The 25,903-nt window shown below is 38.7% G+C and overlaps 2 protein-coding genes and 1 non-coding gene across 4 annotated transcripts; 2 read left to right on the top strand and 1 right to left on the bottom strand.

Moving 5' to 3' along the window:
- Window positions 1–6,342: 6,342 nt before the first annotated feature.
- Window positions 6,343–19,081, bottom strand: LOC134740944 (HEAT repeat-containing protein 1). Its single transcript, XM_063673605.1, has 5 exons — window positions 18,966–19,081; window positions 17,491–18,659; window positions 12,663–17,171; window positions 7,364–7,783; window positions 6,343–6,608 (listed from the first exon to the last, which is right to left on the bottom strand). The coding sequence occupies exons 2-5, from the start codon at window positions 18,645–18,647 to the stop codon at window positions 6,416–6,418; spliced, it is 6,279 nt and encodes a 2,092-aa protein (XP_063529675.1). The 5' UTR covers window positions 18,648–18,659; window positions 18,966–19,081; the 3' UTR covers window positions 6,343–6,415.
- A 507-nt stretch (window positions 19,082–19,588) lies between these two features.
- On the top strand, window positions 19,589–25,787 carry LOC134740518 (lysosomal thioesterase PPT2 homolog). Of its 2 annotated transcripts, none has more exons than XM_063673023.1 (6): window positions 19,589–19,919; window positions 21,452–21,593; window positions 21,924–22,031; window positions 22,655–22,826; window positions 23,486–23,587; window positions 23,951–25,782. In XM_063673023.1, exons 1-6 carry the CDS (start codon window positions 19,791–19,793, stop codon window positions 24,147–24,149), a joined length of 852 nt encoding a protein of 283 aa, XP_063529093.1. In that variant the 5' UTR covers window positions 19,589–19,790; the 3' UTR covers window positions 24,150–25,782. The 2 variants fall into 2 exon arrangements, with proteins under 2 accessions (XP_063529093.1, XP_063529094.1); XM_063673024.1 differs by having other exon boundaries at window positions 19,845–19,980; window positions 23,951–25,787.
- On the top strand, window positions 23,189–23,260 carry Trnaq-cug (transfer RNA glutamine (anticodon CUG)). Its single transcript has one exon. It is a non-coding gene; the product is annotated as a tRNA-Gln (tRNA).
- Window positions 25,788–25,903: the final 116 nt, after the last annotated feature.

Here is a 25,903-nt window from a genome sequence, read left to right as displayed (position 1 = left end):
GCCCCATTTAAATATATTATTCTGTTTTTAGTATTTGTTGTTATAGCGGCAACAGAAATACATCATCTGTGAAAATTTCAACTGTCTAGCTATCACGGTTCATGAGATACGGCCTGGTGACAGACAGACCGACAGACGGACAGCGGAGTCTTAGTAATAGGGTCCCGTTTTTTTACCCTTTGGGTACGGAACCCTAAAAACAAATTATTATCGCAAACACTGCACCGCTCCCCCGCAGCGCCATGACAGCTGACCAGTGTTGCTAGCGCATCTGCCCATTTATTATTCGGACATCACAGGTACTATACAGGGTGGCTAATAAATAAGTGCATTTCCGTTGCAAGGGAGGTTTTGGGATTATACTGAGCAACTTTTACAATGGGACCAACCACGAAATCGCGAAAAAAATTTACCCTCCCATAGAAAATGGACCAGCCAAAATGTATGAATCAGCCAAATGTTTTTTTCGCGATTTCGGCGTAGGTCCCATAGTAAAAGTTGCTCAGTATAATCCCAAAACCTCCCTGACATTGGGAATGCCCTTATTTTTTAGCCACCATGTATACTAGGGTGGTTTTATCTAGACTAAGAAATTAATGATTGTCTTGAAATACAGTACCTATGAACACATATGCTGCTACACGTGCTACACTAACATCAACGCAAGGAAATAAGTAACAATGAATTATACATTAAAATAAAAAATATAAGGCGAGAAACTCAATGCTGGCGTAGGTAACGAGACGAGACGAAGAAGCATGAAGATCAAAGGCCCACTGATACCATAAATTCATGTAATCAACACACTACATCGCTTCAAGCTTCATTCAACGATGTATAAAAAAAATAACAATATAAAAGATCGTCGCGCGCTTAGGCCCGTGCCTACTCACACACTTACTTGTTAGTAGACGTCATTCGCTAACATTGACAATATTGACATGAAATTGGTATCATATTCTTTATAAAACACGTTTACACCCGATTTACGCCTCCTGTATCAAATAGGCGACTCGTGAGCTTTTGCCAAATAATCAGTTTCATTTCAAATAGTTTCCCGTATCAAAACAAAGCACTCCCACCATCGCGCAAATACGGCTCGATGCTTCCATTCACAACGCTCATCGGCTTGTAGTTCTAGTTACTGGCTAAACCATAATGTTTGACCTGCGAATACAAGCAGCTGTTGGGAATGATAAGATCAAGGTATACTAGGGACGAGCTCACAGACATGTTAAATGTAAGGTGGAACTAGTGATGTGTCGTTACCGGGATTTTTTCCAAGATGAATTAATTCTCAGTAGTGTAAGATTCTCTGTTTAAGGAAGGGGTAGGTAATATTGATTTTGTACACCCAGATCTCAGATGCAACAGTGCATGATGGCCAGTGGCCACTTCATGAAAGAATTCCATTCAAAATGTCTCCAAGCAATTTTGCAGCTCGCTGTACCTACGCTCGTTGTATATATTTCAATTCAAGTTACGTAGATCACTTCGGTAAAAGTATGTTACCGGAAAATTTCCCGATGTTAACGAAGTTGCTACACGGAACGTTAGCTTATTTACTATACAGAATACTGGAAATTCCATATATCTGTTCTTCTTCTTCTTCTTTTAAAATTATGGCTTCAGCCCAGTGGGACTATTTCGCCAGTATCAAGGTATTGAGAGGTTTACAAACGACAAAAATTGTACGGTTGTACAAGACAGTGTACGGTGATTTTTTAGCTCTTGTAAATCGATAGCTAGTCTTTACAAGAAGCACGTGGACTACCGGCCGTTGACTCCAAGATGGTGGTTAAACGCGCTTCAAAATTAATTCTCCATTCACTGCACACTACCACATTAGTTTACTGTATAATAAGCTATCGATATTACACTTTAAACAATATTAATAAGCAAAAAACAAAGTAATTAATCACGATGCTAACTATCAAGATGGCGCTCGAACCGGAAGTCCCATATATCTGTTATCGTGTTTAACGTTTAACGTAGTGTTTGTACAAACCTGTCAACAATTTCATGTCACTTATCTAGCCTGTTTCTGTCCACTACAAAATATTTCCGTGAAGGGGAAATTTCCATTGGCACATCACTAGGTATAACACGGATCACGAGCTCAAGTAGGTATCCAATGAACCTAATACATTTGCCTAAACATTCAATCTGCTTTGTTCGGCGCTCAGAAATCTCAGAATAGGCACCTTACGAACGGTATGGTTGAATACCATAGAGATTAGGGGGTCATGGCGTTTTGGGCTGGATTATGTTAATAGAGCCAAAGATAGATATAACTCCGTAATAGATGGATACAGTCTAAGGAAAAAACGTGCCTCCAAAATCAAGAAAATTTGATTCTCGTTCAGAGGGCGCTACTAGTTTTGGCCTACAGTCGTATAGATGGCGTTGACGGTTTCGTTTGTTATTTAACAATTTTAACGCATATCAGTGAAAGAACATGGGTCAAAATCATAAAAATAATTAATGCAAATAAAAAAATCATTTATCTATATTTAAATACATTCTATTGTATTTTTATAAATCTTCATTTTTAGTTTTAAAGTGTGTCGACAGATGGCAGTGAATTTACTGGGGTTACAAAATTTACTATGACAGTACCGCTCTAGTATAAGTTACTCTATGATAGAGCAAATTATAAAGCTAGTTAATAAATAAGGTTTATTTTTTCAGCGTTTTCTTAGTATTGTCGAAGACAAACCAATTACTTACCTAGGTGGTTTTCTGTGTCTGTATAAAATATCTGTAAAATCTTATAAATTAACGTCTCTTTTTCTTTCTAAGTATTAGTGAAGGCTTGTCTGGTCTCGTTTCTGAAAGTTATATTACTTTAGACAAACATATCAAATCAAAATAACAATTTGATTCCTGAATTAGATGGTTTTTCTTATTACTAGCCATGGAGACTGTATAAAGGAGCCAAATCTCTATGTATGAAAAGTGTCCATCAAAAAACAGTAATTAGGCGGCGCCACCATACACCGAAATACTACCAAAAACAACCTACGTAATTTGGTCGGGTTATTTGTTGCCTTATATGGTTCATGTTATACTCATGTCCCAGAGCCTAACTAGCGCCACCGGAGAGATTAGGAACTATTATTTAAAGCTTAACGCGGTCACTTTGACAACAATTCTGCCATAAGAGATTGCGATCCTTTCTATACCATCCATATTACTAGCTATTCTAAAAGTGTTGCCAGCCCTAGACGCGCTAGCTCGATGTAATCCAGTGTTATATTATACCTACAAAGAATAATGCCTGATATAATTATTTCTGTTGCAACCTTCATGCTGGAAGTCGCCAGCAGCATGCTGAGATGGGGCCATTTCGATACACTTTATTTTCACTATGTTCTTTTAAAGTATGTATATTGTCTGTGCATGTGTTTACAAATAAAAACTATTCTTTTCTATTCTATAGGTAAAATATAGGTAAAATGTTTACTTTGAACATTTTCATCCAATTTTGCAAATCAAATAACGTTAGGTTCTGGCATAAACCACTCGGCAACAAACAAGCCATCTTTTATTCATACCCATACCCCAATATACCGGGATGTTTTCCAAAACAAAGCTAGCACGGAGCTAAAATATAGGAATTTGAGTCCTACATTTTACAACAGTGTGATTGATTAGATACAGGCATAGACATAGTATATACAAGTAGTTATAGACGCGCCACCGAGCGACCGCGGGGGTAAGAGAAAGAATATTCCGTCGGCCTAAATCGCAAACCTCGTAACTCAATTTGACCAAATTTTACAGGAGGCACAAAAAACTTCATTACCAAAAATTTTGCATGAAGACTTAGTTAGTATTTTTTTTAGATAATGTTAAATTAAATTTAGCCATCAGATTGTTAAAACCTATTTTTTTTAAATCACCTGAACCTGGAAAATTTGGAGTTACTAGTTTTTCTTCAAAACTTCTAGAAAGCTAATCGGGAGTTAAGAGTTTTGCTATAAAAATCCGTAAAAATAGAGGATAATCTTTTGATCTCAACAAGGTAATTGTGGATTAAAAAAAAATAACTTGCAAATTAAGAATATTTATTAAACTTAAAAACAGAAAAGCCTCCTCTGGCTTCCCACGTTAAAGTGGGAGTACAGAATTGCAGCGAGTCGGTAGTAGGATCCCATGGTAGCCAGAATCATAGGGGGCAAATGCTTGTCAACTTCCTCGAGAGAGGGGCTTTTCTTGATGAATTCGTTCTTCAACCATTCTAGGGCATTTATTTGTGTGATAAGCACAGAATAGATAGTAAATTTGTTCCTGAGTCATGGGTGTTTTCTATGTATTTAAGTATTTATATATTATATATATCGTTGTCTGAGTACCCATAACACAAGCCTCCTTGGGCTTACCGTGGGACTTTGTCAATCTGTGTAAGATTGTCCTATAATATTTATTTATTTATTCAAGAAATAGCCCCAAAGGAACATGGAAGTGGACGTGATGGAGCCCAGATACTATGACAAAAAATGAGATCACAAAAAGCATATATATTCAGAGACGTCTCAGTGATCAACAGGTTCAACACCGGTAGTGATCACCGACTTGTTAGAGGCTCTCTGAATACAACCATAAGCTCGAACGTGTCCGTTTGATAAGTCCAGGCTCCGACTTCCGACCTAGGCTACTCCAAACCATGGTAGGATCTAAAGCATTTCAGTCGAACCTGGAGAACCGATTCGCTGCCGTGGAAAGCACAAATGCCGTTGACATAAACCAGACCCTCAAAAATGTGGTTGGAATCCTCAGGAAAGAAGGTATGAGATCTTGCGAAGTACAGCGTAAAGCCGGGAGGTCGAAGCTTTCAGAGGAAACCCTCAGGCTCATAATGGAACGATGGGAAAGACCACCTGCCAAGTTGCAGAAGAAGAAGGAAGGGAGGGAAGGTGGAAGAAGTCTTCACAGCGACGGGCTCTAAACAAGAAGATCGGCAACTAGTACGACGTGACTTCCGGTGCTCCAATACACGCTTCATTGAGCAAGCAATCGGGGGTCAAAAGTTTTTGTCCAGTCCCTTGGAAGAAGCCACCTGACGAAGCTGACCACAACTGATGGGGCTGTTGTATCCTCCCGGTCGGGGATTCTCTCTGAAATCAAATCCTTCTATAGCCTACGCTTCGCACGCATCTCAGTCAGATCCCGAAATGAGGATTCTAGAGCCACATTGATCCACACACATTTTATGCGGCAAAGCTTCTGGTTTATGATGAGCGGTTCTCATCACGATGAGCCGATTTCGTGGCTTGAAAAGCGATTTTTTTGTGTCCACAAGGTGCCTCCAGAGGCAAGCTCTTGAAACTAGTTACCAGCAGAAAACCACGTAACTAATCTTCATGAGTAAAGATCCAGGCGAAGCAAACCTCGTATGTCCATGGCACGCAACCAAAGGACATTTTCAATAGTCTAATGTGTTTAAATATGATAAATATCTATCAAGAATAAACAATCCGTAAAATCGTAGAACCTTATACACATACCTGTTATTCAGCACCCGTTTTCTTCTTAAATATTTACGCAAAACTGACGAGCAGTCACAACGCCATCGCAAACTGTACTGATGGGAGTGGCGGCGGGGGGAGATACGAGGTATTTCTTTTACAAAAATGGCGGTCGGGAGTTGCGAGTTTTTCTATTTTGCTTTTTAAACGTAAACGGTTTATTTTTGGTATTTAAGAGTTTTGCCGTTAGATGCGTTCAGAATAGTACTATCTAAAAGTGTCAAAACACGATTTTCAAAAAAAATGGAGTTACGAGGTATGCGATTTAGGCCGACGAATTTCATATAAAATGTATACTACGCAATTTATCTGGTTTGCATGTCCAATGTCTTCACTTATAAATTTCGGTATTTCGCCATAGCCTCCTTTCCAAACTCCTTGCCCACATGATGTCATAACCCGACCATGAAAAAATGCCCGGTCGGTGATAAAGACAAAGCATGGCACTATTTTCTCTTTCCTCTTATAGGAATCGCAATAAGACTATCTTTCTCTATCAAAGAGTGTCAGGCCCTTGAAACCATCATGAAACATACGGCCTGATTCGAACTTTTAAGATGTACGTCAAACAAAAACGTCACTTTTGACACTGTATTGATGACTAAAATTTTGCTAAATAACAGCGTCATCTAGTGCAGAATGGCTGCAGCCCTATGTTGCAGTGAAGTTACACGCGGTGGCTATCTAGCGTTGTTTTATCGCACTGTTAACAGCGTCATCTAACGAGTTTTATGCGCATTACTTGAAATCGCTTTGCACATCGCTGTTAGTACTAGTTTTGTTATTAACAGTTAAAAGAGAACTCGCTAGATGGCGTTTAAATCATGTTTTATTAACAATGTTTTACAAAACCATCTGCTTATCTTATTAATAAGTTTTAAAAACTAAAAGTATTTCTCCAGCGGCTCCCCGAGTATGGTCTCCAGTTTCCGAATGGCATCTTTCGTGGTTGCCTCGATCTTGGGGTCTCCATCTTCTAGAAGTTCGGCGAGGAACGGCACGCTCTCGGCCAGGAGCGGCAACCAACTGCTGCCGAGCTGCGTTGCCATGGCAACCAGGCAGTCAAGGGCCAGCAACCTGGAAGAATAATTTAAAGTTTATTAGTATAAATGCTCTGCCCTTTGCCAAAAGGCAGACTGACAATGAAAACGTCCTGGATGTCAGAAACACAAATTAGAATAAGTGAAATATATATAAGGATGTTTTTTTATTATAAAAAATAAGTCAGTAATAAAGGCTTTATTTATTTATTTAGTATAAATGCTCGTGGATCAATTGAAAAAACCGGACAAGTGCGAATCTGACTCGCCCACCGAGGGTTCCGTACTTTTTGGTATTTGTTGTTGTAGTGACCATTTTTAACTAGGTCACAATAATTATGTTCAGCAATTTTTATTTTTAATTATATAGGAGGCAAACGAGCAGACGGATCACCTGATGGTAAGCGATTACCGCCGCCCATGGACACCCGCAACACCTGTCTACTTCTCCGGGAAATAGGCGTGATTATATGTATGTATTTATTTCAGTTAATAAAAAAAATACCGGCCAAGTGCGAGTCGGACTCGCGGACGAAGGGTTCCGTACCATGTACCATTACGCAAAAAAACGGCATAAAAATCGCGTTTGTTGTATGGGAGCCCCCCTTAAATATTTATTTTATTCTGTTTTTAGTATTTGTTGTTATAGCGGCAACAGAAATACATCATCTGTGAAAATTTCAACAGCTATCATGGTTCATGAGATACAGCCTGGTGACAGACGGACAGACAGTAGACGTAGTACCACTGTATATATCTTGTATGTAAATAAATGAAAAAAATATGTCTCACCTTATCTCACCATCATTATGTCTCGTCTTCAACAACACCTGATAATTCAACAGCTTCCACAGGGAATCGTCCGCGGTGGCCACCGCAAACTGAGCCACACAAGGCACTAGAGACTCACCGGCCCTTTCCTTAAGGCCCACAATCCCACCGAGCTGATTCTCCAACTGATCAACCACCGGCTGCATTAATGTTTCAAATCTTTCCTTATTCAGAAAGTTCTGGCTGTCGTATAAGAATACTATATGTAAAGTTTTAATAATGTAGTTGACGAGTGTAATGCATTTTTCTTCGGAGTCAAAGTATAGGTCTTCGGTTTTGATTTTGTTGCAGTAATCGAGGAGGTCTGCTGCGTTTTTGATGAAGTGGCCCGCGAATAAGACGAAAAGGCCTTTCAGTTTGTCTGCGATTGCGCTGCTTACCCTGAAATTAGTAAAAAAAAAATTAAAAATTGCAAACAAAAGTAAAGAATAAAAAACCCGGCCAAGTGCGACTCGGACTCGCGCACGAATGGTTTCGTACCATTACCCAAAAAACGGCAAAATAAACACGTTTATTGTATGGGATTTACTTAAATATTTCTTTTATTCTGTTTTTAAATTAAAATTAAAATTAAATTAAATTAAATTGTCATTTATTTCAGGCCTAATACACCCATATGTGTTAGTAACTTACATAGCTAATAAAAATAATGTTAGTGCTATTACAAAACAAATTAACATGCAAATTAACTAATGACTAGGAGCTAACTTAGGGCTAGGACACACCGGATGAGCCTTATAAATCTAACATATCACCACAAATAATTAAAACTCAACACAATACAATTCAAATTAAATAATTTAAATTAAAAGTTCAATAAATAAAATTCAATAATAATTAAAATTACAATTATTACAATTAAAATTACAAGTATTCACATTTGTCAAATTTTATAAATTAAAAACACAAAAAATATTCAAAAGATAATAAATGCTAATTAAGACAACGCAATCCGGAGTGTGTTACCAGTTATAATTTACAAAGCTGGAGTGCATATTAATCCAGCTTTGGAGCATCGGTGAATCCCATCTCTCAGCAAACACTCTTAGGATGCTATTTGGACTCTCCTTCAGCCTACCGAGCAATGAGGCACAGCGCTTCCTCATGATCGCATGGAAGCCATCCACGCCTGCCTCCGCAAACATGCCCGACGCACTGCACCTCCGTCCAAGTCCAATTAACACCCTAAAAGCGTTATTGTACTGCACACGCAGAGCGCTGTACGTTCTCTGCGTATATTTGACCCATAGATTGCAGGTATAGAAGCACTGGCAGTACGCCTTAAATAAAGTTATTTTAGCCTCCTTTGTACACCCTGCAAATCTACGTGCCAACATGTTACAACGAACGGACAGCGCCCTGCGCTCCCTCTCGATATCCATGTTATCACAAAGATCTTCGGTGACCCAGTGACCCAGATATTTAAAATGATTGACTCTCTTCAGTTCGGTGCCACACAAAGTAATTGGTGGCAGAGTCTCATAGGTTTTCGCACCAGCCTTGAAGAGTAGGAGTTCGCTCTTTGTGGCATTATATCTGAGTCCGTGGGCCCCCGCATATCCCTCACAGATACCGAGAAGCTTTTGTAAGGCACCAAGAGACGGAGCCAACAGCACCATGTCGTCCGCATAGCTGATATTGTTCATACAAACTCCATCAACCGAGCAACCGACGTTGGCGCTGCTCAGCTCCTGGATCAGCCCGTTTACGTATAAGTTGAAAAGCCGGGGAGACGTAAGTCCCCCTTGTCTCACCCCGCATTCCAACCCATACTCATCAGAGCACACGCCGGCCCATCTCACACAGTTCTTCTGATTAAGGTACCAGTGCTTGAGAAGAGAGGTAACCTCACAGGGAAGACCAGCAACGCTCTGCATCTTACGCCAAAGAACTTTATATGACACTAAATCGAAAGCCTTGGATAAATCTAGAAAACAGGCGAATACCGGCGTTTTCCTAGAGGTATAATACTGAACGGTTTGCTTGAGACAGAGGACAGCGCTTTCAGTTGAGAGGCCCGGCCTAAAGCCAAATTGCGCATCGTGTAGGTGAACGTGCTTATCCAACTGTCGGTCAAGCAAAGCGTCCAGCACCTTGGCTATGATGGGTGCCAATGAGATGGGTCTATAGTTGGCAATATCTGATGCATCTCCCGTCTTATTCTTTATTATTGGGACCACAACAGTAAACATCAGCTCATCCGGTAGGAAACTATGGCTAATACAGAGGCTGTACAACATAGCCAACGCTCTTGGCAAATGGCTGCCCGCGTATTTAAGGTGTTCTATACTGAGGCTGTCATAGCCAGGAGACTTACCTCTCACCATTTTCTTCAGTACAGCGGATACTTCTTCGGCGGAGAAATTGACGGAAACCTCCTCGCTATGACAGTCCGACTCAGGCGATTGTAAAGTAGGGCCAAGAGGCGACTCCACCCTAAAATGCCTTTTAAAAGCATTGGCTATGCGAATGGGGTCGTGCTGACCATCGACGCTCACAGGTTGACTGGTCTTCGGATTTAATTTATTTGTAGTTTTCCAAAATTTACAAAAATCTTTCCTTGAATGATGTTCTGCGATTATATCTAATTTAATTTGATTTTGATTTGCTTGGCAGAATTTTAATTTTGTTTTAAAAATTCTGCGCGACTCACACATTTTATTATAAATGGGACCCGCAGTGGGTTTACCACATGCCATCCAATTTAAAAAATGAACCCTCGCCGTCCTGTGAGCGTCCCCCACATGCTTATTCCAACCCGTCACATATTTATGCTTTCTACGTCTTGGTTCAACATAACTTAACACAGCACCGGCACTGAGTGTATCCACAATCGATTTATACATTTTTGTTAAAGCTAATTTATGACCCTCATCACAACAGCGCCTATGGGCACAACTATCAAATTCAGGCGGAAAAACGATTTTATTTAACTCAGTATTACAAAAATCACGATATGTATCTATTTGAGACTCGTCCCTTTCACCCCACTTCACTCTGTCAGTAATAACAGTAGGCGTTGACAACGTAGGTTTTATAAGGTTGAAATTGCACTCTATTAACAGCGGAAAGTGGTCCGACCAGTAGGTGTTATGTAATATCGATACGTCAACAATAGATTGCCTGGCGGCTTGTGTGACCACGCAATGGTCTAACCAGCGCTTGCAGCCATGTGCATCACTAATGAAAGTAAATGAGTCACTCGGGAGTAAATTCATGTCCACACATGTCCAGTCTTGGTCCAAACAAAAGTCTAATAACTCATTCGCAAACAGCTCGCCTGGGTGAGCGTTGAAGTCGCCCAGCACAAAGACCGATTCCACATTACTATTCTCAACTATAGCCGCCACTTCGCTTAAGCATTCTGTAAATTCAATTACGTTATCTGCTGAGTTCGTAGGCATATATATCGAAAACACCAACATCGAGCGGTCACTGTTTACTATTTTGATCGCGCACAGACGCACACTACTGCATTTTATAACCGACACACACGGGAACACTGCCTTCCGCCACAAAATCGCCACTCCTCCATGTGGTCTGCCCCTTAAAATACCATTCGTTGTGTCAACTGCTGATTGACCCGTGAATGAGAAACCATCATTTATTGATCCAAAGAAGCCCAAGTCGTGCGGCATAATCCACGATTCTTGAATGGCAATAATATCCGCCGAGCGGCAAATGCTTCTCACACATTCAATAGATCTCATTGTTTTTAGGGTTCCGTACCCAAAGGGTAAAAACGGGACTCTAAAAAGAATTACTAAGACTTCGCTGTCCGTCCGTCCGTCTGTCCGTCTGTCACCAGGCTGTATTTTATGAACCGTGATAGCTAGACAGTTGAAATTTTCACAGATGATGTATTTCTGCTGCCGCTATAACAACAAATACTGAAACATACAACGTGATTTTTTTGCCGTTTTTTGCGTAATGGTACGGAACCCTTCGTGGGCGAGTCTGACTCGCACTTGGCCGGTTTTTATTAGTATTTGTTATTATAGCGGTAATAGAAATACATCATAGTTCATATTATGAGATACAGCCTGGTGACAGACAGACGGACAGTGAAGTCTTAGTAAAAGGGTCCATTTTTACCGTCGTACCCTTTGGAACGGAACCCTTAAAAATGACTGTAAGTCACATAAGTGGTTAAAGTAGGAAATGCCAGAGGGACTACCGCGAACCACGTTCGAAGTGTTGCCTTCTTGTCGTTCTTACGTACGAATTTACAAGTGCGACAGAGAGGCAACACGTCAAACGTGGTTCGCGGTAGGCACGAACAATTTCGTACATAGACCCGCCATTTCCTATCTGATATAAGTGTCCCGCTCGCACAGTGATGGCATTGGTCGCCAGCATCATCGACGGGTCAGCAGTGTGCGCGTGCGATAGAGATAGAAACAGGCGGGTCGATGTACGAAATGTTACGTTCTTAGCATTCTTACTTTAGTCAAGTTAAGATTCTTTGTAATAATGTTATCAAATACTAATCTAATTACTCTCAAAAAGTTCATATTAAGATTTAAAAGAAATATATAAATTAGAGATGGGCCGAATATTCGGTAATTATTCGGTATTCGGCATATTTTTCAATGTTCATATTCGGCCGAATAGTTCGGTTCGAACTGCCGTATATTTACGGACGCGGATGCGTTTCTGTTTCTTTTCATAAACATGGTATTCCCAGTTGGTCAGAGAAAGGGTCAAAAACACGTTACGAGTGCAGACCGCGGACCTGTATCATAGAGTAACTTATACTAGAGCGGGACTGTCATAGTAAATTTTGTAACCCCAGTAAATTCACTGCCATCTGTCAACACACTTTAAAACTAAAAATGAAGATTTATAAAAATACGATAAAATGTATTTAAATATGGATGGTTTTTTTTATTTGCATTAATTATTTTTATGATTTTGACCCATGTTCTTTCACTGATATGCGTTAATATTGTTAAATAACAAACGAAACCGTCAACGCCATCTATACGACAGTAGGCCAAAGCTAGTAGCGCCCTCTGAACGAGAATCAAATTTTCTTGATTTTGGAGGCACGTTTTTCCTTAGACTGTATCCATCTATTACGGAGTTATATCTATCTTTGCCTGTATGAACTTGTTTTCGCTGAAAACAAGTTCATTTTAGGCAGTTGTAGCCAAACCGAATATTCGGTTCGGCATGAGCTGAACCGAATATTTATATTCGGCAAAGTCCGTATTCGGCCCATCTCTTATATAAATAAACAAATAACGAATTGTCTTACCTATAGAAAGTAATCGCTCGGTCCCTCTGCCCTTCAACATTAGTCCTTATCGCCCAGTCATAGATCTTGAAATAGAACGGCCTGAAGCTCGTCTCCGACAATTTCAGCACCAGACTCACTAAAGCATTCACCACTTCGTCCTCCGCCGAATCTATAGTCGCATCATCTGCTTTATCCACCGAGTCACTTCTTAACTGCAGAGCGGCCAAGAAGAAACCCGTCAAATCTTGCTGCAATGCTGTGAAATCATTTGAAGTTATATTCGCAAAGCTTTCGGCTAATACTGCCATCACTGGACCAACGGCATTATATTTCTCCTTGTCCAAAAGTAATTGATAAGTAGCGTTAGCGACAGGGATTAACACTCTAGGAGGAATCGAGCTAGCGATTTTCTTTTTAACAGCCATTAATTTTGTAACTATTGCGGTCACTTTCGTGCACTCCTGATCAAAAGATTGCCATTTCGCTAGCAATATTGCGTATTCGTATAAAATCTTATGTAAATACGGACTCAAAAACAGTGGTAGGCTTTCGATAATCTTTGCTAGCGATGTCACAGTACTTAATAAGACTAATTCTGGTGTAGCAGCTTTACGCTGCAATTTTAATACTTTGATTAACGCCGGCATGAATTTATGAAGGTATTGTAAAGCGTATGCTTTCATGTTTCCGCATAACTCTGCCAATGTTAAGACCACTGAAGCCATTACATTGCTGGAAATGTTTGGTTTGCATGTGTATTCTGTGACAATTTCAAGTACTGGTCCAAATTCTTCGGGTTCCTTTTCTGCAAGCATTTTGGCTAATAACTTCAAAGATAGTAGAGCAGTTTGTTGATTCAGCTCCATATCTTGAGCGACCAATTTATTTGATTCTCCGTTAGTAACATCGATAGTTTTGACAATGTCAAGCAAAGCGGGCAGCAAAGAATAGATCAAAGTTTTGTCAACACCGTTGAACATTTCTGGGTTATGTTGTATTTTATTATTTAGCAGTTCCATCGACTTTCTTCTGACTGTCTGTAGGGTATGTTTTAGTAAGCCTCTGACAACAGACAAGAACATCGGTGCGGATAGTAAGTTATTTGTATGGTCCAACAAATCATAGCTGTGGTGCAGCATAACTCTGTAGTACTTAACGGTTTTCTCATCGGTGATTTTGGAAATGCTTTGGATGAATGTCAAGATATTTATGATGTAAGTTTTGTAGTGGCCCTCCATTGTCTCGATGTCAGATGCCTGTCTGCTGTGATGGATGAATCTCGACGAAGCCAGGAAGCTATTCATGAAGGTAATAATGATGTATTTGTAATGTCTGAGCTGATTTGGCCGATGTCCGCTCACGCTGAATATCTCAGTAGGGTCGACATTCGTATCCATGGCATTTTCATCTTTCTGTAAAGGCAGCTTTTTAACGTATGCCATCAATTTAATGAATGTCTCCATGCAGATTTCTGGTGGGAACTCTAAAAGGAGATTTTGTCCAAAATCGAGTCTGTTCATTGGAGATTCTCTGTCAGCCAAAGATTTTGGATGCTTATCTTCTTTCTCCTTTCCTTCATTGAAGTGTGCCACGTGTGTCTCTAGTAAGAGAGCGAGGAATGTCCATAGGAACTGATTAGGTCCAATAGTCTCCATCAGTTTCTTGTAAAGTGGCAACCTCCTGTGTTCCGGTACATGCAGTACGACATCAGCAAATATACGCAGAACGGGCACAACGCGCTTTTGCAATTTCTGCAATTCTTTCTCACTGTACTCTTCTACAGGTCTGTCGAGTTTGACCAAAATTGGTATCAGGGTTTCAATAATTCTGATGATAATTTGGAAGCTGTAAGCATCATCATGTCTTAAGACAGAAGAGCCCATGAATGTGAATATTTCCATAGTGTGGTGCAGGACTTGCTCTGGGAGCATGTATGCAGCGTGAGACAAAAGTATCAAGGCATGATGATGAGTTTGAGGGTTCTGAGTGCCTCGAATACATTGGACAACTAATTCAATATCAAACATGGATTTAAGGTTTTTCAATTGGTCTTTGTCTTGGTCATCAACAAACTTCTTGCAGTAATAAAACAGAGATGACAACACCAGTTGCTTTGGGTACTCGACATAAGACTGTTCTTCGAATCTCAAGCATTTGTTTAGGACTTGGAACAAGGTTGAGACAAAAGAGTTGTCCACGGTCATTTTTTTCTTGCTCTGTACGTATTCAAGCATAGTGACGCCTAAACGCCATTCGTCTGTCTCTGTCAGTTGATAAGAAATCATGGAGACGGAAACAGTTTTCTTCTTCTGACTGAGAGCACCAGGATCAGCCGCATTTAGCATTTTCTCGAGTATTGGTTGGAAATCGGTAAAATTCAAGTGGATCTTTCGCATTACTTTAGAAGCGGCGCTTGAAATGAGCGGATTATTACTAAAAGCACCAGCAGCCGCGATCAGATGGACCAAATCCTTGGTTTTCTCTTCTGGAACTTTCTTAAACACTTCCTCGTCAAATTGTTTCATTATCCAAACAGATGGGCTCCTGAACGTCTGATCCTCCTCCATAATGCATTCCCTATACTCTGTCAAAGCAAATGCTATAGGATCCCAGATAGTTTGCTTAGTCAATGTCGAAATCGTCACAGAATTGATTCGACTGCAGATGTTCCTGAAGATCTTAGATTCATAGACATCGAACGTGAATTTTAGATTGTCCTTATTCAATTTGAGAATTAGTTCAAACATGTTGAAGGATGGAATGATTATAGAGAAAGCTTGGATATTGTTGATATTTGCCATGATCTTGAGAAGTTCGCTGGATACATGAGCGGGCGTGTCTTTAACTACAATGCCTAGGAGTTTTTCCACACACTTCTTCCTGAAAATTTTATCTGCAGAGTGAGTTAGGAGTGTATCGAGAACTTGTGATATTTGTTCAGGGTCCATTACTAGTTCTTCTCTATGGTCAAATAATCCTTTCATAAGCTGGACATATATTTGGTTTTTATTGGACTTATTCTTTATTAACAGCTCGATCATGTCAACAGTGTAAGATCTAATCACAGAAATGGGGTTGTTCAAATTAAAAATAATCATGAGCATGATGACATCAGAATCATACAGCCATTTCTCGTTTTGCTGCATTTCTATGAAGGTGTAAAGCAATTTGAGACTTTTCAGCTGAAGTTCAGCGTTGATCACATCATTAGGATCATTTGCATACAGAATATGCCCACAACCGAAGTTTACGATGAATTCGAATTTTTCTTTTGCATCAGAAAAGGATTTATCAAGCAGCTTTTGAAGCAATTTTGAGTAATTCTGGCTGTAACCTTCGAGAGAACATCCGGTGATAAAAATCTCGTATAACCTTCTAATAAGGATTGTGTCTGCGTCTTTGCAAAGATCACACCAGGGCTTGGACAGTATTTTGATCTGCATGCCTTCAATCATTCTGCTGAAAATGTACTCCATAACTTCAAAGACAATTTTGTCCTCATGTGACGTTTTTATAAAACTTGGCATCATCTCAACTGAAAAAGATTCGCCTTTAGTGACTGGAACTATTTCTCTACCCTGAATAGGTTCTAAAATTAAGCCTAGGACATCTGTAAACTCTTGGACACGCATTGTCTCAAAGGAGCAAGATTTTAGCAGCAGATACATAGAAATGTCAAGTATGTTTCTTTTCTTCAGTTGCAATGGATCCAGGAAGTCAAATTTCATTGATCTCTTTACAAACAACTCATTGTACACCATCTGTATTAAGACTCCATAATTGTCGCTGTATGATTCTTTCATGTCAAGATTTTTCGTCAATTCGAACCTCTTTCCCCAACTTGAAGTCAATATATTCCAGGTTACTTTGGCCGATGTTTCGTCAAATGGAAACAAGTATGGCGTCAGGGCAAGAATGGTAGCCTGATTTACAGGTAATGCATCTAATTTGCACAATTTATTAATAGCTTCACATATAACAGGTTCCCAATCATAACGCTTTTGTTTTTGTTCCAGAATTGATATAAATACGTCAGTAAGTTCTGCGTTATCAAATACTTCATTCAAATTGGCAGTTGAGATGTTCAGAACAGCGGCAACTACTCTAGCATTTTCGTCGTGAAGTCTATCCAACAGAGCATCTTTGACAAACTCTTTGCTTTCTGTTTTCAATCGCTTAAATTCCTTATTTATATATTCTACAGCTTCGACTCTTAATTGTGGGTTGACATTAGTAAGGTTTTCGAAAAGATACCCTCCTCCAATTTGGTGAGCTACAGCAGGATTAAATCCTAGAGCTTTTATAAGACCCCTATTCACTTTTTTATTAAACCTATTGTCGGTCAAACTTAGTTGTTTTTTCACCACTTTATCAAAGTGTTCTGGATATTTCCTTTCAATGCTTTTCAGGAAATGTGAATACCAGTTGAGTAATTTAAATGAAAAGGAGCTTTCATCAACCATGGTGATGTCATTATTAACTATAATTTTTTCTTGTTTTGGTTCCTTGTAAGATGTGATTACAACTCTGTAAGACAAAAAAAACTAGTAAGAAAATGTACACAATTAAACTAAACTATTAATGAAGAATTTAAAGCCTATTACATAACAAATATCAAATTTAAAAAACAACTGCGTTTTATTTGTTGGTTAAAAACCATAGCTTGCATGCAGGCAGCAAAAATAAACCAACTTACTTCTCATACCAAGCTCAAATTAGCTCAGTAGTTTTGAAGCTATTGTGGAACACATAAAAATCCAACCAGTAAATAAAGTCCTTTTGGTAACAAAACATAATTTTATGTGCAACAGTTTTACCAAAATAAAAAATAAAATTATTCACTTACTCGATTATTTTTGAGGGACTCTGGTTCGTCAGATCAATGCTGTCAAATAATATCAGTGGCATGTCACTATATAGCATAAACTCCTCCGAGTTCTTCAGCAAATGTTCCAGGATGGTCCTCAGGAACGCACAAACAAATTTGTGTACTTTAATCTTGCTCTCAATTAGCTTCTTCAAATGTGTGCAGAGTGTGCTCATAATATCGTTTGAGATATTGTACAGTATAGGATCTAACAATTTTAACAAACCCTGCTGATTGTTATAAATCAAGTTTATAAGCAGAACCACATCATACGTCAAATCCGAGTTTAATAATTTATCCACAATATTTATCAGTATGTTTGATTTGAAAGTAATTTTGGTAGAAATGTAGCCAAGAATCACCAATGACGAGGCTTTAAAATCAGGTATAGGAGAATCTAAACCCACAATCACAGTTTTCATAATAGGGCCGATAACTTCTTCTTTAACTGATTTAGAGGAGTTAAGGGTGCCGATGATGGTTGAACACCAAAAAGCGTAGACAGTATTTAGTTGTGTCGCTCTGTCGCCAAATTCCTTAACGGCTCTCAAGGTGTTCATAGATATGAAGTCTAGCACTGCACGGTTAGAAATACACTGGTTGTGTAAATCCTGTTTTGAGAGGGGTGATCCAGTCTTCTGCACGCATGAGAGCCATTTGACTATAGGTGATCTCAAATGCAAAATCTGGACAATACGGACAAATATTAATGTCTCATGATAAGGCAGAATCAAAGCTACTAAAGCGGCTGGATTATAGTAATGTATACTGTATCTATTCACCAGCCACTCTAGAGCTTTATGAGCTGACTGCAGTTGAACATATGGCGACAATTCTATGAGAAACTTTTCAATATTAACATTCAAGTTGTTGTTAACTTCTTGAGTCTCTACAGCTCTTTCAAAATCAATTGATGACTTATTGAATAGTGTCTCCTCGAAGGTTTCAAATTTTGAGTCCAATGTTATGAGTTCCTGCAGACCACTGCGCCCGAGTTCGTAGAAAGTATTACGGTCCTTCAACGCGGCTTCTCTCGGGTCGAATAATAAGGATGCCTTCTTTTTATCCTCTTTGTAAATGTCAGTTTGAGGAGCAGCTAATTTCTGCAGCTGTTCAGCTAGCGAGGTTGTTGCCATTGTGTTATTATTCTGTTGACAACATAAATTAATCACTACATAGTATAAAACAAAGTCGCTTTCCGCTGTCTGTATGTCTGTCCCTATGTATGCTTAGATCTTTAAAACTACGCAACGGATTTTGATGCGGTTTTTTTTAATAGATAGAGTGATTCAAGAGGAAGGTTTATATATATAATTTGTAAAGTTTTTGTGTAAATTAGTTGAACTACCCGTGCGCTAGTACTTAAAAAAGTGTCGTCGGCGTTTCATAAACCTTGAGTTTCACGTAAATATTTTTTCGCAGCGTTGTAACAGAAGTTCTCAAATTCAACTTACCACGGATTCATTGGTTATAAAAACTAGTGTAAAGCAACACACGCCACAGTTCGGCTTCTAAAATAGAAAAACTAGTAAAACACCAACACGTGTATTGCATGAAACGCATGTGAAACGCATGTCAGAGTTGTCAATGTCAGTTTTGACAAACAGATTACAGAAGTAAAAGGTATGTTCCAAAATGATACTGATCTCTATGAGCTAAAGCCCCACCAAAGAATATAATACTCACTAGGAGCCCCACACAGTGTAGACGCAAACGCCAATTTGGCTCGCCGATTTCAACAGCCGATTATGATCGATATTACCGATAAAAAGGATGTGCGGACGTAAGAATACCAATTTATGACGCTAGTATTCGCATCTAGGGGCATTTTTTCAATTTAGAACCCTCAAATATCACCATAAAGCTGGTGATTATACTGGAGATTGACGCCAATTCCTTTTCTGATCAAATCGATTGATTTTGATCATCCCGCCTGGACTGGCCTTAAACTTGTTCCAAAATATCAGAATTCCAATATTGTTGTTTCTTGTTGCATAAATCTGATCAAATATCTGTCATTAGTGTCAACACTGTCAACTGTCATTCATTTCGTCATGGTCATTCGCCTTTGAACAGTTTGAACTCTAAATTTCTATTCCTATTTGCGTAATAATCGTCCTTCCTCGCTATCAGCAAAACATAACAAACAGCAGCTGACGAACGTAAACCACAAGTCATACGATACACGATACCATACTACAAATACTCAGTCAGTCTCAGTCATAACTTTGCTTGCGTTGCGTCGTGTTCTTTGTTCTCTTATAAACTACAACTGAGCAATGGCTTTGTGGATATACGGTGTGTTTTTGTTCATAAGCCCATGCTTAAGTTATAAGCCGGTGGTTTTAATACATGGAGTGATGACGGGCGGCGGCAGCATGGAAATGATTGCGCACAGAATCCAAGAGGTAAACAAGCAAATGTTTACGTATTCTGCTACCAGAAGCGTTCGATACATGATGACTAGAGGTATAAAGTGGTAATAACCCATCATAATTGATTTGATAAATAATAAGGTGCATTACGTTACTTGGCTAATTTTAAAAGTGGCAATAGCAAATATCTATCCTCCTGAGACTCAGACACCGTTGTTTTCTTTTTTGAATTTGGAACCCTTAAAGCAATGCTTACCAAGGCATCTTGCTTAACATTGCTACAGTTGAGACAGTGTTCCTAGTTATGTAGTAATTTGCCATTTTCAAAATTAGCCCACTTTCCAAGTCATCCAAATGCATCTTATTACTTTTTTTCAAATTCAGAGATTTTCATAATTTTATATACTTAATAGTTGATATAAAAATGTACCTGTGTTAAAGTACAAATATGTATGTGAAGAGTCTAATCTACCCAAGGACTATCCCTCTCATGCATAAGACCTGTGTCTATACCTCTCATATTGAATGATGGTCCCAATGACCATTACCCCTATACCTTTACCTCATAAGAGGGTTCTGGCGTGATTTTTACTCTACAAATTAGGTTCATATCCTAGACTAAGTTTGCAAATCATTTTATATTCATATTTTAACCCAGAAATAAGGCTTTTCTTTTGTTATTTTTTTTATGACCATTCCTAGAAGTCCCATTTGCTTGGACGTCATTCAAAAAATAATTGAAACAATATGTAAAAATATGCTTGAGAAAGGAGACCTAGGCTCTCCGAAACATGTCGCGCGAGTGACTAAAACAAGTGAGTCTAAACCGTGAATTTTTTTATGAAAAAATATGTATTGGATGGATATGTGCTACTCCAAAAATATTTACAAACATTTTATGTGACTGGCTGACAGCTACCCCATTTAAAAATAAGCTATCGTCACCATCATTTGATGCTGGAGGAATAGTAGTGAAAGGTCTACCAAAATTATCTCACATTTGAAAGTTGGGGAAAAGCGTACATACAGTAAAGTAAAACTATGCCCTATTTTTCTATAGATATTTAAGTTTTCTTTCTCAGTTGTAGGGTTCCGTACCCAAAGGGTAAAAATGGGACCCTATTACTAAGACTCCTCTGTCCGTTTGTCTGTCACCAGGCTGTATCTCATCAACCATGATAGCTAGACAGTTGAAATTTTCACAGATGATGATGATGTATTTCTGCTTCCCCTATAACAACAAATACTAAAAAGTACGGAACCCTCGGTGGGCGAGTCCGACTCGCACTTGTCCGGTTTACATAAATATGTATATGCCTTACCTTACTTTCAGCTTACTTTTAAAGGAGCACTTGAATGGAATTTTATTAGCGAATGGCATTTATCCTCTATGTCAATTAAATCAATGACTCCCTTTTGGCAGAAGGTTAAAAAATTTATGGACAGAATTTGGGGAATAGGATCCTTTTCCCTAAATTTCATTCACTTTCATTCACTTAGCTCTTGCAAATTGGTTAAATTCATTTTACTCTGAGACAGTTTAACATAGATACCTATTTTTGCAGAAACATCCAAACACAACCGTGTACAACTGCAACAGGTTTGAGAGCTGGTCTAGCCTGGAGAACATGTGGCACCAAGTGCTGGAAATTGGTCAGGATGTCGCCAACATCTCGGCGAGGCATCCGGAGGGCATTAACCTTATAGGTCAGTTACTTATCAAGTTCATTCTATTATGCGGTTTTTAGATGTAGTGTAGGGACGCCTGCAGAAAACGGGATGTTCAGTGGGATAGGGCTCTAAGGCTTGCACAGTCGCCATCAGATATATCGGAGCGGCCAAGGCGCTCACAAATATCTGAACACGCCTCTATTGTCAACGCGTTAGGGTGTGTGTTCAGATATTTTTGAGCACCTCGGCCGTTCCGATATATCTGATGGCGACTGTACGCCAACGCCATTATTTTTCCATGAGTGGACCAAGTTTTATTTCATCAAATCAGTAAGCATGTGTAACATTTCTGTCCTTATTTGATAGGGTATTCTCAAGGTGGCCTGATAGCCCGAGGCATCGTCCAGACATTCCCCAATGTCTCCGTCAGCACCTTCATCTCTCTCAGCTCACCACAGGCTGGACAATATGGAGGTAAACTAAATTATACAAGGCGCTCTTTGATAGAGAAATTTATATACTATTTAGTGATAATAATACCTCGTTTTACTACCCGTTCACTTCGAGTTGGCCGTTGCGTAATGATGTCACAGCCATTATCACAGTACTAAGCGGACCTGGGTTGCGGTGTGGTGCGAGGGAAGGTAACAGCCAACTTGAAGCGACTGGCTAGCAGTGTTGGCCGAAACGTTAATGCAATTAACCATTAACCAGTTCAAATTGAACCGTAAACTGTAACCGTTACGGTTTACGGTTCAATTTGTACTTATTCTTCCTCGGTCCCTCATTGCTGAGGATCGCGACCATGTATGCTCCGTCTCCATAGTGTGCGGTCATAAGCCATATGGGTCACGCACTGCATGTTGCCGCCAACCACCCTCTTCACAGCATCAGACCAACTAGTGGGTGCTTTTCCTCGCGCACGGTTGCCATCTATTTGACCCAAGATAATCTGCCTTTCTAGGTCATGCTTCTTAGACCGCATGATATGTCCAAAACAGCTGAGTACGCGTTCAATTTGTACTGGTTAATGGTTAATTGCAATTAACGTTCGGCCAACACTGCCGGCTAGTACATGTACCTATCTTTATTTCCAGCCGGTTTCCTTCACCTAGTATTCCCCGGACTATTAAAGGAGAGTGCATATGAGTTGTTCTACTCCCGAGTGGGCCAGCACACGTCAGTGGGAAACTATTGGAACGATCCCTACCATCAGACCTTGTATGAGACATACAGCGTGTACCTGCCTTACATCAACAACCATATTGCGTGAGTTTTCTTTTTTAATTTAAAAGAATGTAAATCGCGTTAATGAGTTATTCGGGTTCAGTGACGTACTTGTCCTATAAACAAATTAATGATGCATATTGGCTATGTGCACAACTGTGGCGCTCGCCTGGCGGCTTTATGGCTTATTAGTTCTATTTATGGTTACTACAAAAAATTGGGTCAACAAATTATCACATTTTGCCACGATTTGCGATGTTGCGCTACCACAAATATTTAGCCAATATGACGTAAAAGTCGTAAAATTACAATAATATTTGTATTTTGTAGATGGAAAATCGGTAACGTTATGTAGTAAGAGCTTGTCAATCATGTGATGAGTAAATTCGTCGACTAGCTCAGCCGGTTCCATGGTGTAATGGTTAGCACTCTGGACTCTGAATCCAGCGATCCGAGTTCAAATCTCGGTGGAACCTGACTTTTTGTATTTTTTTCTTTTTATATTTTCTGTTATTTAGATTTTAGAATATTTATATTTACATATATATTTTTATAAATTTAAATTAAGAAGATTTAAATTTTATTTATCTCTTATTCACATTACTATTACCAACTATTACGTAGTTACAAGCTTATCAATTCAATGTTTTGCGTAATTACGTTTTTAGGTCAATGTTATTAATTGTTTACAATGATTCTAGGTCAGCGAAGACGACTGATTTCAAGAGCAATTTGCTTAGGCTAAAACGTTTTGTTTTGGTCGGAGGACCTGATGATAACGTTATTACTCCTTGGCAAAGCAGGTAACTTTCTCAATATTTTTTTTAATTAAAATATTCATAGCGTATCTAAAATAAAACAAAATAAATTCGCTATACACATTCCTGCACACCTATTATTTAAAAAAAAAAAAAAACTTTTTTTTAAAACACTTTTTTGTCTTAGTGTTTTTAGTCAGTAGGTACAGATAATATGTCTATAGTTGGTCAAGCAAATCCTGTCAGTAGAAAAAAGGCACGAAATTCAAATTTTCGGATATCGTCCCATGGAAAATTCCCAGGGAAAAGGGCGCCTAAATTTTTTAATTTGCCGCCTTTTTCTACAAACAAAATTTGTGTTGTTTATAAATTTTACTATGTTTCTTATAAATTTTCATACTTTTCCAGTCAATTCGGGTACTACGACGCCAACGAAACTGTAATCGAAATGAGAGACCAGCCGATTTACAAAGAAGACAAAATTGGACTTCAAGAACTGGACAAGAATGGAAAACTCCACATCGTCACTGTACCCGGAATCAACCATTTCAACTGGCACATGAATGTTAGTATAGTTGACGACTATTTATTGCCATATTTAGATTAATTTATTTAGGTTTTCATTTTATTACGCCGTAAACTGGGCAATTTTGTTTAGTTCCATGTTTGTCCGTGGCGCTACTAATAGTTCCGCAGTATGTCAGTAGATGGCGCTTAAATCAATCTTACATACTTTAGTTAGTCATTTCCCGTAGAAATGTAGTAGCGCCACTTATTAGTATCACATTATATCAATAGATGTCTCTGTGATAAATTCTTATGAATAGCTTGTAAATTGCAGTCTAAACTATATTTTTGTAAAATGTAGATCTGAACTGTACAAGCTTTTATTATCGTACAAAAAAATCAGCCATATTTTTTCACGATTTACATATATCTTTGATTTGGATTCGGCTGTAATTTAGAATTAGATAGTAGAATTGTATATCTAAGAGGGATTTAATATTTTGAATACTCTCACCCAAGTATTTTGGCTATTTACCAAATAATAGCTCAATTTTAGGATATAAGCTTGCATTCTGACTTTAATAATGGAGGTTTTTCTTATAATCAACTCTTAAATAATTAATTTACTCAATACTTATTCTTATTAATTTATACATCTGCAATACTAATTTTATATGTAGTGCCGTTCATTTTTATAAAAATCATGATTTGAATATGCGCGTGTGTGTGTGTGTTTATGAGAACAATTTATTTTATCTACGCACATATCATAAACCAACATTAAGATAAACTGTTTTGTTACAGCAAATTTCTTATTTGTGTAAATGTTTTAATAGCTTCATTATTATATCAAAATCGATTTCCTAATGACAATCCAATTTCGAACATCTCTGAAAAAACAGCAATTTGATTAGACCCCTATTCTAATATCAGTCGAGATGACGTTTTCTTCGAAATGAAATTTTTCTGTGTAGGTAGCTCTTTCTGCCACAGACAGTCCGCTGTTTCAATCTTTTATCTTAATTTTCAATATTTTAATACCGGTGCTGTGACAAGTGCCAGGTCTGATTTTAGACATATTCATATCGTAGATAAGGCTATGCATTTTGTAATAAATTTGTTTATAATTGTCAACACGTGTCACCAGCGACGTCGAGTGAAGTGGCGCGACGTTGCCGGACTTCGTTCGACATGTCTGGCAACATCGCGCGTCACATGTCGCCAGTGTGTGTCATAAGTCGTGCTATGTCGCCATTATGTCGGGCGAAGTTTCGTCAAGTCGCACGTCTTTGCCTGACGTCGAACATATAGTTGGTCAAGCAAATGTTGATGTTGTCAGTACAAAAAGGCGCGAAATTCAAATTATCTATGGGACGATATCCCTTCGCGCCTAATTTTTTTTAAATTTGCCGCCTTTTTCTACTGATAAGGTTTGCTTGGTCAGCTATAAGTCGCTCGATATCGCCAGATATGTCAAGCAAAATCGCTCGACTTCGCTTGACATGTCGCGGACACGTGTCGCGGGACATTTGTCCCCTAGCCCTGTCTTTAAATGTGCCATTTTCAACCAAAAGGGTACTTATTGTCGGTTGTCAGTAAGGCGCTATTTTCATATAGCTTCAATTAGCAATCAACCTTATCGACAAGCGACAGTGTGGTACCTTTTGGTTGAAAACGTCACAAATTGTGTCATTATAACTATTATACTCTGTAGGTATTTGTAAATCCGGATTATTGCAATCTAGTCAGATATCCGATTGAGTGAAATATATTTTTTATCGCACACCTACATATCTTATTATTTAGATTTTCCTTATTATGGATTATGAAGTAAAATCCCTTATCATTTAGTTT

The sequence above is a fragment of the Cydia strobilella genome, chromosome 4 (genome assembly GCF_947568885.1).
Source record: "Cydia strobilella chromosome 4, ilCydStro3.1, whole genome shotgun sequence".
Taxonomy (NCBI): Eukaryota; Metazoa; Arthropoda; class Insecta; order Lepidoptera; family Tortricidae; genus Cydia; species Cydia strobilella.
The sequence above is the reverse complement of the archived record's forward strand: the minus strand, read 5'-3'. Positions and strand labels throughout refer to the sequence as shown.

Excerpts from the sequence above, each read along its gene's own strand:
- LOC134740944 (XM_063673605.1), bottom strand. The coding sequence starts at position 18,647 with ATGGCAACAACCTCGCTAGCTGAACAGCTGCAGAAATTAGCTGCTCCT. Across the intron at positions 17,172-17,490 it reads AGTCCCTCAAAAATAATCGA|AGTTGTAATCACATCTTACA; the intron begins GTAAGTGAATAA and ends TTTGTCTTACAG. Across the intron at positions 6,609-7,363 it reads CATAATGATGGTGAGATAAG|GTTGCTGGCCCTTGACTGCC; the intron begins GTGAGACATATT and ends TTATTCTTCCAG.
- LOC134740518 (XM_063673023.1), top strand. The coding sequence starts at position 19,791 with ATGGCTTTGTGGATATACGGTGTGTTTTTGTTCATAAGCCCATGCTTA. Across the intron at positions 19,920-21,451 it reads TTGCGCACAGAATCCAAGAG|AAACATCCAAACACAACCGT; the intron begins GTAAACAAGCAA and ends CTATTTTTGCAG. Across the intron at positions 23,588-23,950 it reads ATTACTCCTTGGCAAAGCAG|TCAATTCGGGTACTACGACG; the intron begins GTAACTTTCTCA and ends ATACTTTTCCAG.